The 20,377-nt window shown below is 38.4% G+C and overlaps 1 protein-coding gene across 3 annotated transcripts in view; it reads right to left on the bottom strand.

Moving 5' to 3' along the window:
* The window catches only part of LDAH (lipid droplet associated hydrolase), a 130,091-nt gene that overhangs the window by 79,991 nt on the left and 29,723 nt on the right, over window positions 1-20,377 (bottom strand). For 2 of the 3 annotated variants that reach the window (XM_075750522.1, XM_075750520.1), the window contains exon 3: window positions 14,555-14,689. The exons of the other annotated variant lie outside the window; for it this stretch is intronic. In XM_075750522.1, coding sequence (XP_075606637.1) covers window positions 14,555-14,689 — 135 coding nt within the window. The remainder of the gene's footprint in view (window positions 1-14,554; window positions 14,690-20,377) is intronic. 3 annotated transcript variants of the gene reach the window in all.

Genomic DNA, 20,377 nt, shown 5'->3' with positions numbered 1-20,377 from the left:
AAAACTTTTAATTTGTTAGGCCAGTCTTGATTTCTCTTGAAAATCCATCCCAAAATTTTATTTAGAACTGTGATACAGACCAAGACCGAAATGTTCAAATAGGTATGACTTCAGAATAAGACTAAAATAACACTATCTTCTATCTTTAGAGTAACACTAAAATATTTTAAAGACTAAAGCATTTCTTACGTCACTAGTTACTATAATGGCATTAGGATGGTCCTTTTTCTTCACTCTTGTGTATGTTCATCTTGACTATTTTAACAGAAGTATAAAGGTAAGTGTAGCTTTCTATCTTCATTTGTCCATGGAAAAGTTAAATTTAATATCTAGAATAACTACCTGCAGTAAACAGATCCAAATTATTTAACAATACTGTTTAACATCCTTTTTATTTTAAGGAGTAAATGACCAACTTAGGCAAACATATTTTCCGTCATTCTTTCATATCCTTCAAAATTGATGGATTAAAAGAAGTTTTTAACGTTATTATCTTAGATTTCCTGACGCTGTAAACTGGTGCCACACAGCTGACTGCAAAGACCTATGTCAGTTTTTTTCCAGGACAGAACGTGACCCCGGGACACCAGCGCTGTGGGCTGTAGCACAGAACTTATGCAAAATATTTCACAATGCAGTGCTACCTCCCAGCGCTCAATCGCTGCTTCTAATGACTACCTGTCTTGCAAAGCCTTGTAAGTCTCTGTTTGGGCTCCTCTTTGCACAACGAGTGCAAGCTGACAGCAAAGGGAACCAGCTGTGGCTCAGCGATTCCCAGCGTTGATCCCTACTGGACATCACAGCAACAGGGGGTCTGCTGCTGGCTAGCATGACATGAAGGGCATCCAGCAGCCAGGAGAATCTAGTTCTCTGGTCTGACACTCTCCACCGAGTTACGCTTTCTGCCATCACCGGAAAAAGCTATGATTTTGATTGAGGAGCACTCCATGCTCTGTCTTTCATTACTTTGCACAGCATAAGGCAAAAGAGAATTGGACAAAACAGCATACGTAAAAGCCTGAATTTATTAAAATCAGTGGCAAAACTGAGGAGAGGAAACAGAATTTCACCTTGTACTTTCTTTAAACATAACAGGTTTCTTTATCAATTGCTGATGCTTTAAATAATCACCTGCATGTGCTGTATAGTGCAAATTTTGTATCTTTGGGAACGAAACACATTTTTGTCAAATTGACCACTTAAAATCATGATTTTTATCTTCTCTTCTCCAGTGTTCTGTTACACTATTTAAAAACTAATTGGCAGATTTTTTCCCTATTACCAAGATAGCAGTTTCCTCTTTAACCTTCCTGGAGAAAATGCCGGAGGTTTCATTCTTAGTCACCTACCTGAACCGCCTAGCATCGCAAGTATGGCATCATGCTAAGGATACTGTGATGGCTTCATTTTTCTTGGTTTTACCTTACAGCTGAAATAGAGACTATAGTGCCACCGCTACAAAACAGATTTGTCATTATAGATGTATAAGGGATTTTTTTTTTGGCCCTTGCTTAACACAGGTGAGATGTGCTACACAGAAAGCAAACCAGTTCACCTGTGAGCCACAGGGCCACAGCTGGGCAAAGGCGGATTTTCTCATTCATTTACATTAGCAGACATGGAAGCCATAGCTCATTACAAACTCTTTGAAACTGCCTGTGGCTTTACAGTATAATTTATATAAAAAGACAGCAACTGAATTTGACATTTGACACGACTACACATAAACAGATCCAAATATGATCATGTAGAGTTTAATATGTACTAAAGTGCATTCAGAAATACTGAAATTGGTCTCTTCATGATTAACTGCAGGATAAAACTTCTTCTTCCAAAGCATGTAAACACTAGTACAGAAGTCAGTGGAGTCTCTGATAGTGAAGATTCAGGGGTAGTATGTTAGAAACCACAGTTCTGTTCTGAAAAAAATGACAGTACAATGGCAATCCCAGAGAATCTTAGTAGTCTGCTATAATATTTAACCCAACAAGGATTAATTTGGCAACTAAGTAGTCACGTGACCACACCAGTAATTTGATAGCTGTAGTAAATTAGATTATTTTAATAAATGTATTAAATTCACAAAACATAAAATTCAACCTTTAGAAAGATAAGAATATGTCTAGCTTGAAGAAAATGAATAGTCCCATGCAGTATCAAAATGAAGAAAAAGAAAAACTCCTTCATCCAGCAAGCAGCAATGAGACCCCCTCATTCACCCTGAGTCCACAGTACTGTATCATTTTGTCCTTTATCTTTTCTCAAAGCACACAGACCCTACTTGGAACTTTCTGAGAGATTTAAGTAGATACGCTAGAGGTAAGAGTAATTCATTAATGAAGCTGATTATCTAAGAATGAGGCCATTTGCAGTTACTTCTTTCTGTGTAGTCTGCCTTCCCTGAAATGCCTACATTGCTCCTTAATGAAAGGGAAACTCCTAAAACCAAAGCAAACAGAAAGACTCCATGCTCCAAACCTGATTATTTTTAGAATCTAGAATTATGTTATGCATTGCTGATGGTTCCTTAGTCTTACAACTGAGGATTAAAAATAAAATTGCCATTAAACATTGGATTGATCCCCTCAAGATCCACACTGTTTGTTGCAAGCTTTATGGGTATCAAAATTAAATCAAAGGTCTATATCATAAAATAGAAATTCTTACCAATAAATAAAAGTATGATCAGCTTTCTTCCTACAGCTAACCTATGTAGTGAATAAACTTTTTCACTCAACTATCAAAACAAATTCAGACCTGTTACACCTTCAGACAGAAAGGATTATCCTCTGCTATGGGGATACCTCGTTTTCATTCCGTTAGCAGATGCAAATACATCTTTCAAACTGACTTGGATTAAAAGATTCCTGAGCATTCTCCCTGGGGGAAAATAATCTGAATCATCTCAATATTTTGTTTATTAAATTATTTTACTTTTTTACTTTCCCTACAACAGTATGGTAAACATTTAAACAAGTTACTCAAACATCACAGCACTGCTCATCTCAGTGAACTGTGACATGCCTTCTAAGTCAAGACACCAAAAGACATAAATGTTACCTTTTCATAGGGTTCACATTCTTGAACACTTTCTTCCCCCCACTAACAGCCATCTGCATCTAATTAGAAGTGATGCTATCAGCTGGAGAACATACCTATGTCATGGGGTGAAAGGCGGAAAATGATTCATAAACAATCTCAAAACCTACATCCAAAGTTTCCTGGAATGCAGTGAAGACATTATACTCTCCAATGGATGAACGTTAATTTTTTTTTTTTTAAAGTCTTGTTTTCTGGATAAGGATCCAGAAGACTGTATCAGCTTTCAAAAGCTGTTATTTTAAAACACATCTTTAAAAATAGAATTATATTACCTTTATTTGTAGATATGGATGAAAAATTCTGGTTCTTTTAACAAGGGAATTAGTTGAATAAAGTACTAGAATGGATTAGAAAGCTATTCATGGACATTTTTTAATAACATGCCTACAGACATTATGTTGACAGTGGAAAACCTTGAAAGAAATAGAGACTAGGGAGAACCTATTTTTCATATAGCTATAAGAAATGTAAAGACAAGGTCCTCTTCTTAGTAACATCAACAGAAATTGGTCACTACTCCATCAAAGTCAATGGAATATAGTGGTACCACAATCAGCTTAATAGTGTTTAAGTGATCATTATAAGTAAATACATAGCTGTTAAGGTATGATGCTATGAGCAGTTAAAACTGTTATTTTGGGTGGCCAGAAAAGAAAACAAGAGCAACTTAGAAATATTCCACATATGGCAAAATTTTATTTTCTTAGTTTTCATTTTGAATGGAGTAAGATTTTTAAACACATGCTTAAAATTAAGCAGAACTGATAAAGTCAACCCCAAATGCCAAGATTTCACTGAAAGGATCTATTTGCATAATTATGGGCACGATTATGGGATCTCTATGAATAATTAACTGAATGTGGCTCAAAGGAAAGAAGTAAAACAAGAGTACTGCTGCATCCCTAGGGCTGCTTACTTTTCACACATTTAGATTTAAAACATTCCAGCGGGTTCATAACATGAAATGATCGTTTGTTTCCTTAAAATAGACACCTAGCACTAAAACCATACAGTAAAATGCAGATCTTACCAGGCAAAGACAAAAACCTCATGATTTAAATGCTTCATAATAACTTTTACATACACGCGCACACTTCCTTCCTCAAGCTGCCTTTTCCAAAGACAAGGAAGGAATAAGGTTTCTGGGCAGCAGCCATTGCTGTACCGGGAGGGGCTGCAGGACTGCAGTGCACTGAGCTGACAGCTCCTGGCCCCTCCTGTGCAAACAAGTGGTTCCCCTGTGCACACCCCGATGCGGGATCCCTCGCTGCTGGCAAATACCTTGGGAAGAGCTCAATGGGATGAATCAGTGCTGAGGCCAGCTTCGTAAACAGGAAGCTTCTCCTCTCTATACATTAAAAAAAGAGACTTTGATATGAAACTAGCTTAATTCTACCTAGATGGCATGCTTTCAACTTGGTTCGTTTTAATTTATCTACAGTGTGATACCACTGGACTGGGAGAAAACTTGCCATACAATTCTACAGTAAAATTAAGCAGTGCTATGTGTTCTGGGACACAAACATGACTGTAGAGTTCTATAACGTTTAAACATAACTGACTAAACCTGTAAAGAAGTTAAATTAAAGATAATCCATTTTTAAATGACTCTCAGATATTCTAATTTATATGCCTAGGATGCAGAAAATATTGTTGAAATATAAATTAATGTGAATTAAATGGGTATAACGTGAATTAAATGTCTGTATATATAGGCTTAAAGCATGCATGTGAGGTGCCAGCTCAGCTGCCTTTCTTCTGCGTTTCTCCCTTTACTTGTACAATACAAGACACAAATGCCTTTTAAACACAGCTATCACTCTGTACCTGAATGTGGCCAGATACCTACCGCTGTTTGATATCTAACCAACAGTGCTGAAGCACAGAGAAGGATTTGCTGATGAAAAACCTTCTAAGCACTACAGACACTAATTCTGAGGTGGTTTTGTACTGACTTAACAGATTGCCAGTAGCTCTGATTCGCCTGATTCAGCAATGTAGGTATTCTCCAACATCAGCGATCATTAAAAACATCCATGCTACTTAAAATAAATGAGAGTCACAAGCTAGCTAAAATTACCAATGCACACTGACTCCCTGTGCCTTTGTGTAACTTCTCTCCTTTGGGGTTATACACAACAGGGACAAAGGCTGTTAGCTAAGGATGAGTCTCTATTTTTAGGAGCCCAGTTCTTGGAACACCTAACTTTCATGATCTCCTCCTCTCCTGTTTGCAGCAGCGCAGACCACACATTCATGGTGGCACATCTCTAAGGCCACCACAGCAAATACTTACACAAAAAGTGTTATTGGAAAAGTATTCTTAGCTACCTTTAATTCCGCTTAGCAAGTGGAAACCGGTGAGAGTGCCAACTCCATCTGATCAGCCAGCTCTTCCTGGACCACAAGCAAGTGTCCTGGCAACCACCAGTGGCCCACAGACCACAGTTTGGGAATCGCTGTCCTAAATAACTCACAACCCTCTTATTATAGCACACCATGCTCCTTGTCTTGCTGAGGCTACTATTTTCGGGTTTTTTTTCCTGCCAGCACGGCATATCATGATGGTAGAAAGTTATGGCTCATATCTGCCAATCATGCCCATACTTACATCTGTCATTTAGTGGACAACTGTCTAACAATCAACGAGATTGATTAACTTGCTGAAGTATAAATTCAGTTTTACCCACATGGTTTCAGTAATTTTTATAAGATTTATATCACTTTAGCTAGAGGCAGAATCTCACTCATAGTCAATTCTGCAGTTTCATTAGAAGTCAGAGGGCTGGAAAAGCAAACTCCATTCAGATGAATTGTAACAACAGCTAAGAAGCAATATATCAAATAAATTCAATCTGCACATGATTTTCAAATTTTTCCTGTAACACTAGAATTTTTTTTTTTTTTTGATACAAAACTTCATTTCACTTCAAAACTTCACACTGATGGTACATTAACACTTTGGGATCACATAATCAATGTCTTCACAGATAATTTATTATCCCTCCACCAGTTCTGTGCTTTTCCCCATATTGCTTCCTAAAGATATAATTCATTTTCAAAATGGTCTGAAGGCCCTATTCTCCTTACATAAAGAAAAAACAATGGAAACAGTCTTTCGATGGACTATAAATCAATCCTTACCTACCTCTTTTTATCATGGAAAATTAACTAAGGATAGTTTAACAGTTATTAAGGAGACACTATTATCTTCTACAGTCCATGGGACATAAAAGACCAACCTAGAATTTTATCTTGTAACTTGTTTATTAAGAATGTCACTCAAACTTCCCTGTCAGGGGAAGCTACCTAATACTGATTCAGGAACAAAACAGAAAATTCAGCAATCTGTTCCAAAGGATAAACACACCTTGCTAAATTAATAAAAAGTATTTGTTATGACTGTGTACAGCTCAATACTCATCTGTATAGTTTAGAAAGTTCTAGAGATTTATCCTTAATATAATTTATCTTGTGACCAAATATTGTATCATTAAGACATGACTGATGACTAGCCATTTATTAGGTATATGATATTTTAATGCATCCACTATGTTTCCTTAATCAATTAAGATATGAACCATTCTATTTCATATTTCTATAGCATTTGGCATACATAGAATTATTACCAAAATTCAATAAATCATTTAATTCTGATTTCATTTTTCTTTACTTCTCAATCTTACTTCGTTACAAATACAAGTATCTTGGTGGTTCTGTGGAGAAGCAAACCCAAAACCGTGTTCTTCCATTCTTATTTCTGCCTGAGATGATGTATTTCTTATTTCTTATCAAACCACAGCACGCGTCCACAGAACAGACCATTTTAAGACATGGCTATGTATGTATACCTGCCATCCATACAGCCTTTACTGGCAAAAGCCAACCAGGGTGCTAAAAAAAGGGAGCGAGGGATGTGTTAGAGGGATGGAATGTCAAGGATTTCCTATCTAATCTCCCATTTTCCACAGCTTTTAAAGAAATTAAAAGACTGAGTCTTTTAGTCCTGATTTTAAAGTGGGATATTCATAACACAGCATTTGAATTAGCAATGTGTATAAAATTAGCAGTGAATAATTTCAAGATTTGTTCATTGATATGTATTATTTTTAACTAACGGTTTGTTTCCTATCAAAAGAAGTTGAAAGGCTGTTGAAAAGCTTCCAAGTGGCTACTATTCATTGCCATCAGAGGAGCTATGCCTAAACATGGGTCTTTAGTCTTTCTGCAGTACTCCAAGCATTTCTACTCAGCTGAATTTTGTAATATAAAGTACAGAGCTTCAGTCTCCACATTTCATAATGTATTATAATGCCCACCCCCACAAGCTGAGCAGCTATACTGGCATTTTGACAGAATAATTTGAGTGTGAATAAATATGGAAAATTATTTATATTCATTTTATTTTTCAGATTTACCCTTATTTTTTTTTAAATCAAGAAGTTGACAAAGTATTTAAGAGTAACATTTAATTTCTTTAAAAAGCACCAAAGTATTTTTTTATTCTTTCCTTAAACTGTTTTCTGTTCCTGTTAAAGGGAAGTCATATGTTTAAAAGAGCAATGCAACACAACTTATTTTCTTCTGATTTCACTACCTACAAAATGAAACATTCAGTGATGGTTCTATACCATGAAAACATGAACTGCCTCTTGTCTTTCAACTAAGTCAAAAGACCACCCATTTAATCCCTAGGAAAATACTAACTTACAGACAGCGTTCAGGCAGTAGCGTCTGTTTTGACAGTGAGGGCACTGAGCTATAGCATACTTCTAACACATTCATATAGGAAACAATAACTTGCATGTTAAATAAACCCTCACAATATCTAAGAAGTTACTTGGTTCGACGTAGAAGAATATCTTCTCAGATCAGAAATCTCAAAAGCAGTGTAATGCAAATTCTTCAATGGAGTGGCACATTGAAAGAAGCTCCAGAACTTAAAAAAAAATCAATCAACTGTGGGTACACCTGCCTATTATTTTTATTTTTTAAGGAAAATTTGCCATATCTTAATTATGATCTATTTGTATACATTTTTCCTTTCTTATGAACATATCTTTGTAAGGTAGAAATTAACCAAATGATGGGCAAATACCTGCACTTTAAAAAGACTTACAGCAATACAGTCATAATGTATTTGGCATGGCAAACAATCAGAGGCAGTAGGTAGGCAGAAGTTTGGTATTATTAAAGACCCCGTTCCCAGCTAGCATCTGTTCAAGGGGCACGAACATCTTCATTGCTAGGAAAACTACAAGTCAAAGTCTCAATATCAGGAACTGAAAAGAAAAAAAGCCACACTTTTAAGATTTTGTGAACATTTATAAAGCATATATAAATTATGCCGAATTTAAACAAAATGACAGAGAGAGAGCAAGAAAGCTGCTCTCCTTTTTGCAATTTTGCCTACATCTAAGGATTGATGTTGGACTGTTTTACAGTCACAGCGGTGTTTAAAACAACCGCCTTTTAAAAAGCTGAGGAGGAGGAGAAGGAAGTTGAAATTGAGACATAGCTTTTTTATTGCATTCACTGAGTAAAAGTAAGTTTCAAATCTTTTTACACAGTGGATTGATTGCTAGGAGCAGAATTACAGCAATTAAATGTTTGATTAATGTTGTGTGTCTCTGTGGAGCACAGCTTGCAAGAGCTTTCTGAATAGAAGGATATCATACAGAAGTAACAATGAAGGGTGTAGCTTTGTTCAGTTTTCAAATCATTATGTGATATGCTTCCAAAAAATTAAGACGTAGTCTGTGATTGATGGCTGCTGTTGGAAAACTTGCTTTAGTTGTTCTGAGACTTTCAAAATCTACTTGATCGAAATATAACCAGGCATATTATTTCAACGTAGTTTGTTTCATTTTAAAGCCTTTATTACTTTACAGGCAGCATCATTTATAAGCATACTATTTAAATACTTGCACACTCTAAATCAGTGGTCTCCAAAGTGGGGTGCAGGAAGAAAATATTAGAAATGCAGTAGTACATGTATATAATTTATATTTTTTAAAAAGGATATATTGGGGGTCCATGCTCAAAAAATGTTTTACTCATAGAAATTTTTTACTGATGGGAGTCCATGATCCAAAAAGTTTGTAGACCACTGTTCTAAATGCATCAGTATGAATTCTTCTTTTCTGGCAGCTCCCCTTTTTTTCCCCATTTTTTATTTGCTAGGTTCCAATCTGAAAAACTTCAAGAACCAATGGTGTCAGAGATTCAAATGTTATCTTCATCAATTTATGCCATCATCCTTCTTATAAAGAAATAATGGACTTCCTCAGAAGATCTGCATGAGGCTATTTCAAATGAAGCATTATGAGATGCCCATCAGAAGCATAAAGGAACATATGGAATTTTCACAATATCAGTTTCATGCCAAAATATCCCCTTCTTCTGGTTTTGTGCAGCATATTAATAATTGACATGGTTTTCATAATCCTATATAGTGGTCCTTGACACAGGAACTTTGCCTGAGAAATCCAGAACCTTGAAGAGCTGCAGAAAACAGAATTATGTGTCCCTGTGCATGTGCTTCTCATGGTCCTTGGGGTTCTGGGTTTTTTGGCTATAATGCCACAGAATGTCAACTAAGAACTCCTGTGGAATGCAAGAGCAGGACCAGAACATGAACAATGAGTTTACAACTCCCTATTCCTTTCAATCAGTCACCTGGGAAAAGGCAAAGACATTCAATTTTCGGTTTAGTGGTTTTGAGCACACCTTTGTAGTCAATTAATGCAAATTACATTTTTGGCAATAAATAAATAAATAAAAGGAATCAGCTTCTAATATCTAAAAGTTGCTTTTCATTTCTTTTATGCCATTTCTTTTTGTGGATGAGGAGGAATTATCCCAAATCTCCCACTGCAGGCAACCCACATTGTCATAAAATGGCAAAATATAAGGCCTCCCAGCCACTTTGTGCCTTCCCTTGAGTTTGTATCGAATGAACTGTATTTCATTCATTACATTCAAAGCTTCTGCAAAACACAACATATTACCCATGGTAACATCATTATTTCCAAAGGTCACTAAACTTTTCAGGGTTCCCTTTAGAAGACTAGCTTGAAAAAAGCTCCCTATGGAATATTCTGGGATGCTGTCTAAATGTATACTAAACACAGGACATGAGCCTCCTGCTCCTGTGCTCCTAATAAAATAAGCAAACAATTTCATAAATGCCTTTTTGTTATTTTTTAAACTATGCATCAGTGGCTTTCTGTGTTTTTCTTAGCTCCATGGTGCTACAGTAAGTGCACCAGTAAGTACAGAACCTGGCACATGATACTGAGAACATACAAAACACCTTATGGGTCAGGCAAGTGAGTCCCCCAAACTCCGCAGTGGCACGCATAGATACTATTCAGTGAGAGAAACGAAGCCTGCCCACTTTCTGCACCCCTTGCGGTGACTCTCTCAGGCTCACAACCCTGACACAAGCAGCAGAGAAGTGTGGAGAAGGTCAGTGTCCAAAGCAAGGACAGCAGGGCACCTGCACAATGAAGAACCTGGCTCTTTCAGCAGCTGTTTATGGACCAGTTGTCCATTAGGTTGTTTTATCACTTTAAGTCTGCTAATATAATTTGCCCACAGTATAGTGCTTTGGCTGCTAGTTCCCTAAATTTTTCACCTGTCGCATAAACAAATACTTTCTTTTATCTGTTTTAAACCTGCTAGTATCATTACGGAGAGTAGAATAAACCCCCGTAATCCAGGAGGAAGCAGTTAATGACCTGCTACGCCACCTGGACACTCACAAGTCTATGGGGCCAGATGGGATCCACCCAAGAGTACTGAGGGAGCTGGTGGAGGAGCTTGCCAAACCACTCTCCATCATTTATCAACAGTCCTGGTTAACAGGGGAGGTCCCAGACAACTGGAGGCTTGCCAGTGTGATGCTCATCTACAAGAAGGGCCAGAAGGAATATCTCCGGAACTACAGGACTGTCAGCCTGACCCCGGTACCAGGGAAGATTATGGAGTGGTTTATAAGGAGTGCACTCACCAGGCAGGTGCAGAACAACCAGGGGATCAGGTCCAGCCAGCATGGGTTCATGAAAGGCAGGTCCTGCTTAACCAACCTGATCTCCTTCTATGACCAGGTGACCTACCTAGTTGATGAGGGAAAGGCTGTGGATTTTGTCTACCTGGACTTTAGTAAAGCTTTCGATACTGTCTCCCACAGCATTCTCCTAGAGAAGCTGGCAGCTCATGGCTTAAACAGCACTCTTTGCTGGGTAGAAAACTGGCTGGAAGGCCAAGCTCAGACAGTTGTGATTAACAGAGTTAAATCCAGTTGGCGGCCGGTCACAAGTGGTGTTCCCCGGGGCTCAGACTTGGGGCCGTTCTTGTTTAATATCTTTATCAATGATCTGGACGAGGGGATTGAGGGCACCCTCAGTAAGTTTGCAGATGACACCAAATTGGGTGGGAGTGTTGATCTGCTCGAGGGTAGGAAGGCTCTGCAGAGGATTCTAGTGGATAGTGTCCCTGTCCACAGCAGGGGGGTTGGAACTAGATGATCTTTAAGGTCCCTTCCAACCCAAACCATTCTATGATTCCATGATCTGGACAGGCCGAGGCCAACTGTATGAGGTTTAACAAGGCCAAGTGCCGGGTCCTGCACTTGGGTCACAACAACCCCAGGCAACGCTACAGGCTTGGGGAAGAGTGGCTGGAAACCTGCCCGGCGGAAAAGGACCTGGGGGTGTTGGTCAACAGCTGACTGAACATGAGTCGGCAGTGTGCCCAGGTGGCCAAGAAGGCCAACAGCATCCTGGCTTGTATCAGGAATAGTGTGGCCAGCAGGAATAGGGCAGTGATTGTCCCCCTGTACCTGGCTCTGGTGAGGCCTCACTTCAAGTACTGTGTTCAGTTTTGGGCCCCTCAGTACAAGAAGGACACTGAGGTGCTGGAACGTGTCCAGAGAAGGGCAACAAAGCTGGTGAAGGGACTGGAGACCAAGTCTTATGAGGAGTGGCTGAAGGAACTGAGGTTGTTTAGTCTGGAGAAGAGGAGGCTGAGGGGAGACCTTATTGCTCTCTACAACTCCCTCAAAGGAGGTTGTGGGTGTTGGTCTCTTCTCCCAAGCAACAAGTGATAGGACAAGAGGAAATGGTCTCAAATTGCTCCAGGGGAGGTTTAGATTGGATATTAGGAAGAATTTCTTCACCAAAAGAGTGGTCAGGCATTGGAACAGGCTGCCCAGAGAGGTGGTGGAGTCACCATCCCTGGATGTGTTCAAAAAGCGTGTAGACATGGCACTTCGGGATATGGTTTAGTAGACATGGTGGTGTTGGGATGACGGCTGGACTTGATGATCTTAGAGGTCTTTTCCAACCTTAAAGATTCTATGATCCTAAGTGACCATTAGTTCCATTACTGAATCTGGTATATTGTATACTGCATTTACCTTATTTACTGTCATGCTTTTGGAAATCTCAGCCATGCTCCCAAGAAGCATTCTGCTTCCCAAACCAAAGAGCCATTTAATCTCTCATAACAAGGAAGCTGCTTCCTCCCTGTTTTTTAGTTGCCTCCCTACACTCACCAACTTCACTCTTGAAATGTTGTCCTTGAGATGCCAACCAAAACTGCACTCTAATATTCAAGCTGCAGGTCCACTATGTTTATATATAGTAATAAACCAATGCCACCTGCCTTGTCTGTAGCACTGGTTACGTCCAACGTTTAGTTGACTTAAATTTTGTCTACTGCTGTGCAATGAAAGATGATATTAGAGAACTGTCAGTGATGATGCCAGTATCTTTCCTGAGTTTTACAAATTAATTCCAACTTCAGGATCGCCCAGGGACAGCTAAAGGGAGATCTTTTTTGTCATATGCATTAACTCATATTTATCTACCCTGACACTTGTCTACCATCATTGTGCCCACAAATTACATTTTATAAGATGCTTCTGTAGTTCCCTGACATCTAATATCTTCCCAATAATTAAATACTAAAAAGTACCACCCACAAACTGAGAAATTTCACTGTTTACTCTCATTCTGCAAGTCATGGGTGAATATATTGAACAAAACCTGACACAGCACCAATCCTCAGGGTACTTCACTTCTGACCTGTCCATCCTAACAAGCCACCAAATCCTTGAAAATCCCCTCGCTCACAGGAGGATTGTCAGCGCAAAAGGACACTGTGAAGTCAGACAGAGGTTTGGTTTCAACTTAGGTATGAGCTCCCTCTTTCCTACTGGATGCTCTCCTTCCCCCACATTTACCCTCTCCTTAGCAGTGCAGGGGCTGTCACAGTGGAAGGGGGACAGTTGTACAACATCCCTGCTGGGCCCAGCTAAAAACCTCTGCATTTCAACTAGTTCAGCCGTCTCAAGCCATCAAACACACCTCTCACCATCAAAGGTTCTTCGCACTAAACGTACACTTACAGACGTGATCCCAGGGCAGGTTATCTGACCTACAAATGTTCTCTGCAATAAACTCAGCTCCATTTGGTAGCCAGACTTCTACCTGTATCCCATGGTTCACATTGTACCAGAAATTATAAACCTAGGGATTTCTCACCTATCAGGGGAAACTGCTAGCTTTTGGTGGTTTGACACTTGAACGTGATGACTGGCAGGAATTTTACCAAAGAAATACAGGTTGCACATTTCGGTTTCAAACCTGAGATTAAATAAACCAATAAAAAGGCTTAAAAGCTTGGGTGCAAAGGTTAGTGAGGGAAAGTTATGCTGAAGAGCTAAACCAGTTTATTCTTCAAAAATTTCAGGTTGCTTCACATTGCTGAACCTTTTGGTCCCAAGGAACTGTACTGATTTACTGCTTCATCACTGCAACTTGACCAAGTCCAGAGGTCTTCTGACACTAAGCAGCTTTCAGGACAGGATTTGCTATAGGCTCCTCCCTCCTCACAGTGCTGTACATTAACAACATCTACTTAGACTTGGCTACCATGTCTTGCTGGAGACTTGCACCTCAAAACACTTTTAATAGACAAACACATAACCTCTACCCTGCAAACGCCCTGTACCCCAGTCTCAGAAAGATTTACTTGCCTCCTGGAAATTCACTAATGTAGTACAACTATTTTTAAATTCAGAGATAATTAAGGCTCTCCTCAAGTGCTCAATCTCTGAACTGGACATTTCATTAGAAAATGTACTTTTCTAATCTGCTCTTCTCAACATAAGCACATTCTAGATCTTCTTTTCTATAACTTGTCTCTAAAGATCGCCATCAGCAAACTCTCTTATTCTCTTAATAGCATTTATTTGGCAAATCTAATTTACCTAAAAAAACTCTTTTCCTCAGTAACTTCTCTTATCATACAACTGTGCTGTGGAAATATAATGGAGACATTCAAGTACCATCTCATGCTGGTTTTAATAGGCACAAGTTCTGCTAGTGAAATCTGGGAGGGGTGTGTGTGCAAATATTTATATGTACAATTTACAGTATTGTACCTTCTATCATTTCCATACCACTAGGAGGTTTACAATGTCCGGCATGGCTCACAACCCAAACGGGATATTGCTGATTTAGTCCACAATATAAGGCCTGTATAAAGGTCCTGTAATAACCTGCCAGTCCAGGGTTACCTGCCAAAAAACAAAACATACAAGCACAGTCAATATTAACCTTTCAACAGCAAGCAATCTGCTTCAAAGCAAACTAAACAGCATTATACAGAAATTTGCTAATTTATTTTCTCTAGAACATTTCTACTTTTGATTTTCCCAATTTCAGAGGCTATGCTATTGAACTGGTTTGATTCCATTGATCAACAGCACCCATGAGAAGCATTTTACAGAATTACTTTGAAATTGCAGAAGCTGAAATTGAAGCCCAACACAAGAGAAAAATCATCTCCATTAAAGGTCAAGCAGCTTCCTAATCTATTCCATCACGTTACAGATACATGAATATTAGGCAAATACAAAGAAACTCTCAGATCTTATGAAAATATCACAAAGACTACAGGGTATAGCACTTGTCCCATACGTCTGCCCTCCAGAGTATCTCAGCATTACCACTTCAAAACAGATACATGGTATCCCGACAATACAAAAGTCTTTACTGATCCTAAAAGAGAGGATGATTTTTATATTAAGCTCATTGGACTATTTTTTTCTGCTTGCAACTTCATATTCTCTCTGTCCTCTTCCACGCCTCTTAAGAGGATAGAGAAAAAGTCAGAGCTGTAATCAAATTAGTACTTGTAGAAATGCTGTGTGGAGGTAAAAAGTAGATTGATTCCACTTCTGCCTTTCCTATAGTGGGCATTTTCATTTTGTCTTCTTTTACGTCAACCCTTTTGCTCTTCAGGTAGCACACAGTAAGTTCACTGCTCTCCCAAGGGAAATTCCCTCTGCCCGGTGCTTCCAAAACACAGCCTACTCGCCACAGAGCAGCAGTGCACCGGGCACCCAAAGCCTCCTCCAGCACAGACACATGTAGGAGCTGATGCCACTGCTCACACCAGTGATGGTACATGGGCAGAGTACAGAAGCCTTCCATTCTAGGTAATATATTGCACATGCTTCATTCCTCACTTATATGTAAAAAAATCTCTGGTGGTTTTTAAACCTTAATAAAATTTCTGATCTTAAAACAGTATCATTGTTACTAAGCACATGGATTTGGAAAAGGAGGGAAAAAAAAAAGAGAGAGAGAACAACATAAGTTATTTCATGTTTCTAAGCATCTCTTTTGTAAGCTTGACATTAAAGGAGAATTAAAAAACAAATAAACAAATTCAAATTCACAGGGATTACACATCCATACAACTGTACCACAGCTGTATGTTTCAAGGCCTCCCACACCTCCAATTTCATTTTCATACATCAAAAATATATCATATACAGGGCCCCAGAGACATTAAAATCAAATCTGATATCATCTGTCAAGCTCCTCAGACTGATGTTACATATAGGAAACTTGTCTTTCAGCAAGGTTGAAGATGAAAGTAGCAGCATTCCAAAATAAAGTGTATCACATTTGTAGTACAAATGGTCGTTCCAAGACCAAGGAATCACAGAGTTAATCTCAAACTCAGACTTTTTTTTACATTTTTCAATTAATTCTCTTCTTTAATAATGCAAAACAAGTAAAGGGGGAGATATGGCAACAGCTGTCTTCCACATTTTGGTGCTCTTTCCCATCATCAGCCAGGTGAACCGGGATTTAGTCATCAGCTGAAGCGCAATGAAGTAAGAACTGCTTACAAACAGTAACGGTTTGTATTAAATACTATACAAAGCTCAAGGCACTCTAATACTTTTTTTGGAAAGGGGGATTTTTATCATGTGATAAATGGCGCGTGTATTTTAGACAGGTAGGAGAGAAGATCCATAAATGAAAAGGAAACCCATTTTCTCCACTTTTCATAAGCATCTGCTTATGGTAAAAGACATTCTGAGGGGTCAGCTGTTAGAACTGCTACTGATACGTTCAAATGCCTTGAAGGGGTAGGAATGAGAACTGCTGGCACAAATGGAAAGGAAAATCAACAAAGATTTTAACAGCAAAGATTTTGATAATCACCATGTGTAAAGCGGCTATAAATTTATTCTTTATTGAATTTTCAATTTCAATGGAGTTATTCTAGATTTGCAAGGATTTACATAAATACAGATTAATAGTCCCTGCTCTTAAAAGCTTGCACTTATAATATTTATAAGTGGAGAACGTTTATCTCCTAATATAGCTCGAGGTCACATCTCTGCAAATTCAGTCATTTTACATGTTTTTACTTTAGAGGCTATCTGTCAAAATACTTTAAGGGGAGCAAACAAAAAACCTGAACAGATAGAAGATTTTTTTCATACAACAGTTACAGTAACAGCTAATGGAAATAACTGGAGCTTAATATGCACAGCAGTCTGTGATCAACAATATTTTGGGCTCATATACTGCAGTTGAAATATTCTTCAATTAAACTATTTTTAATTTTCTATAAAAAAAACTACCAGGTTCATCACAAAGGCACCCAGGCAATGCAGTGCTTGCTTGTGCGTTTTAAGGATTTCCCAGTACATCAAGCCCAAACTGCCTATGTTCTTTCACTCAGCAACTGTGTCAAAAAATGGAAGCCATAAATAAACGCAATGTCAGCCTCCATGATTTGAAGGTTACTCCAGTTATTTGAGTACCACATCAATCCTCAGACACCTCAGGGCACCTGAATCACTCACGCATGCCAGCAAATCTCAAATTGCAGTCATCTGAACCAAGAAGCACATCTTAAGCAGTTACTCTCAACTGTGCTTAATTTTCAACAGTGTTTATGTTGATTCAGAAGTCTTTTAAACAATAACTGTAAATGGTGACCATAACAGAAAAAGACAAAAAACTACAACACACTGCATACTAGCTTAATTTGAAAAATATTTCTAAATATTTCATGGGAAGAGTAAGTCAAATGGACAATTTACACAGGGAATTAGAACACAGTGGGGCCACTTTATTTGGTGTACTCATAAGCTTCAATAACCAGAGGACTCCTGCCACCTTCTCCGTAATACACAGCATTTCATCGTCTTTCTATTTTTAATTTGAAGACGGGAATCCACTTCTTTTTTTTTCCAATCTGTTCCACCCACAGCTAAAGCAAAATGGTACAGAATGACTGAGCGTGCAGAGGTGTAACTTTGAGCTATATTAGGAGGTCAACATTCTCCACTTGTATATACTACAGATATACAGGCTTTCAAGAACTGGAACTATGACTCTTTAATCATCCACATAGTTAAAACCATGAAAATTACTTCTAAACATGCATTTGCCTGCTTTTCACTTTCAAACACTTTCTTGTTAATGCTTTTTCCATCAATTCAAGATTTTAAATACCAACCACTTCCTTCATAAGAAGACAGCTAGCAGTGGGGAGAGAACATTTTGTACAAACTAAATATCTGCCCCAGGATATCAATGATAAAGAATAACTTTTATCCTGATTTCACTTGACTTCCTGTACAAACTGTCATCAAGTCAAACTTGGCCAATCTTAAAATAAAACACATATTTGAGATGCTACACATCCAAAAAAGAAGTTACCCAGACTTAGGAAGTTCAAACTCAGATACAGTATGCCATCAATGCAATTCAATCAAACTGCTTAATTCTGAATGCAAAACAACAAACATATAATGCTCATTTAAAGTCACAGACCATAGCTACTCCCCACAAACAATGACAGCTTTTGTGGCTTACAAATTGTCAAGCATTTTGAATTCCTCTGCAATAGAATATTAATGTAAACTATGAGAGCACTAGCATTAGATAACACTGTGTAAAAATAATTCCCAGACTTACCGAGGAATGTACCATGCAAACCACAACAGCAAAATGTTTCAGGTTGGAAACAAAGACAAACACCAAAACATATAGGAAAAGCCTTCTGTCCAGAAAGGGGTAGGTTCAAAAATATAAACAGCTTACTCAAATGAAACGGAGACTAAAACACAAAATGAAAATAATTCTTAGCAGCTCTGGAAAGGATAGCTAAATTGAAAAGAATTTATTTAAGCAGTCTATAGTAAATGCCAAGAGTGGCGGGGAGTGAAGGAGAAGAAATTTATGTGTAGCTAAATCATCCCAAACAGCGATGAGGTTTCTTGCACCTTGTTTTGAAACAAGCTTTTTGGGTTCTGTGCACTGTTCTGTGAGACGTTCCCCAGTGTTTTCAGTCGTGTCTCCAGCAGTCTGACCATCTGTGGGAGCAGTAGCTGGCATTCAGCTGTGGTGCTTCATCCACTTCTCTAGCAGTTGCTTTCTGTCTGCTCTGGGATCTCAGCAGGACCATAAAGAATAAAGACAACTACATGAATAGAAGAAGGAAAATACACAGCCAACAGTGGGTTTAGAGAGAACTTTGAGGAACTGGAAAATACGCCAGCAATTACCATGAGTTTAATTTTAGAAATAATCCACAGTTTCAGAATTAAGTATGCATGTCGCAGTATTTACATGATAATCCCCTGCAACAAAACTAAATGCAGACTATTTTTATTTTTTTTAAATGAGCAGCCATAAATCAAATTTGAAATCCAGGGGTGCACAGCAGGACCACACAAAAATCATTTTTGTGGCAAAGATTCTCACTGCTTCTTCACAGAGCTGCCAAAGCTCCCAGCTCCAGCTTGAGGAGCCTAAATGACAAGTTCCTCGCTCAAGGAAACTTAATCTGCCTTTGGCGTCTGACCAGCCACCATGGAAGAAGATGCAACTCCCCTATGTTAATGAATGGAAAGCAGCCCACGCAGATGTCAGAAGGATTTAAATGGAGCGTGTAAAAAACACAATGATGTCCTCACACTTGGGAGAAAACTGCAGAAACTAATACTGCGGCTGATGCTCAGGCCTTAAAAGGAAACACATAGGTTTCTCTAACATGCAGGGTCAAGGGATTTCAAATAAAACATGTCAAATAACATTTCAATGATCATCGTAAACTCACGTCAATTAAGCTTTCACCTGTTTGCACATCTAGGGGACTGGCATTCTTCGTGCTGTATCCCGTTTCTAGTCTGTGCACCAGGGGAGCAGTATCAGCCAAAGAGCAAACAATTACAAGGACGTTATGGAGAAACACATGTGAAAACTCTGTTTGATCCTCTCTAACTCTGGAATCATGAATTTGGCTGGAAAGCACCTTAATATATTTGCTTGGGTTGTGAAAATAGGGAATCTCAGAAGGATTCAGCCAGGTGCGTGTAACAGAGCTTATTAGAGAGGTTTTTCAAGAACATTTCACAGTTTTTCCCTATATATATATATATATACACACACACAGTTTCTAGCTTGATACAGCTATAAAACTTACACATAGGATTTTACAGTATACATTCTTTATACACATTTTGCAGAGCAAATAAACTTGTTTGCTCTTCTCTAACACTGTTCTACCTTTAGGAGAAATGTGGGTTCATTTACTTCTAAAGAAATCCCATGGACAACCTGATAAACCTGAATGAACCCAATTAATTACTTGGTTTTGTCTAAGTGACAATTGTGCCTGAGGCCTGTGAATAAAAATTCCCAGCTAGAAATTGTGACAGGACAGCACATGCCTCTCTCCACGTATGAAAGATTAACAGTATCTCTCCAGGCACGTAAGATTCTGTCCACTGCAAACCTACTGGACTTTGTGATTAAGTGATATTGCAAGGGTTATAAAGTTCACAAAGGTATTTCAATAGTCATCTCTAATGTCTCAACCAGGTACATAAATACAAAGAAGCCTTAGTTTTACTAATATTTAATACGCCTGTAAATTAATGGTTATT

Source organism: Balearica regulorum, chromosome 3 (genome assembly GCF_011004875.1).
Source record: "Balearica regulorum gibbericeps isolate bBalReg1 chromosome 3, bBalReg1.pri, whole genome shotgun sequence".
NCBI classification, from domain to species: Eukaryota; Metazoa; Chordata; class Aves; order Gruiformes; family Gruidae; genus Balearica; species Balearica regulorum.
Note: the sequence above shows the minus strand (reverse complement) of the source record. Positions and strands in the feature narration are given on the sequence as shown.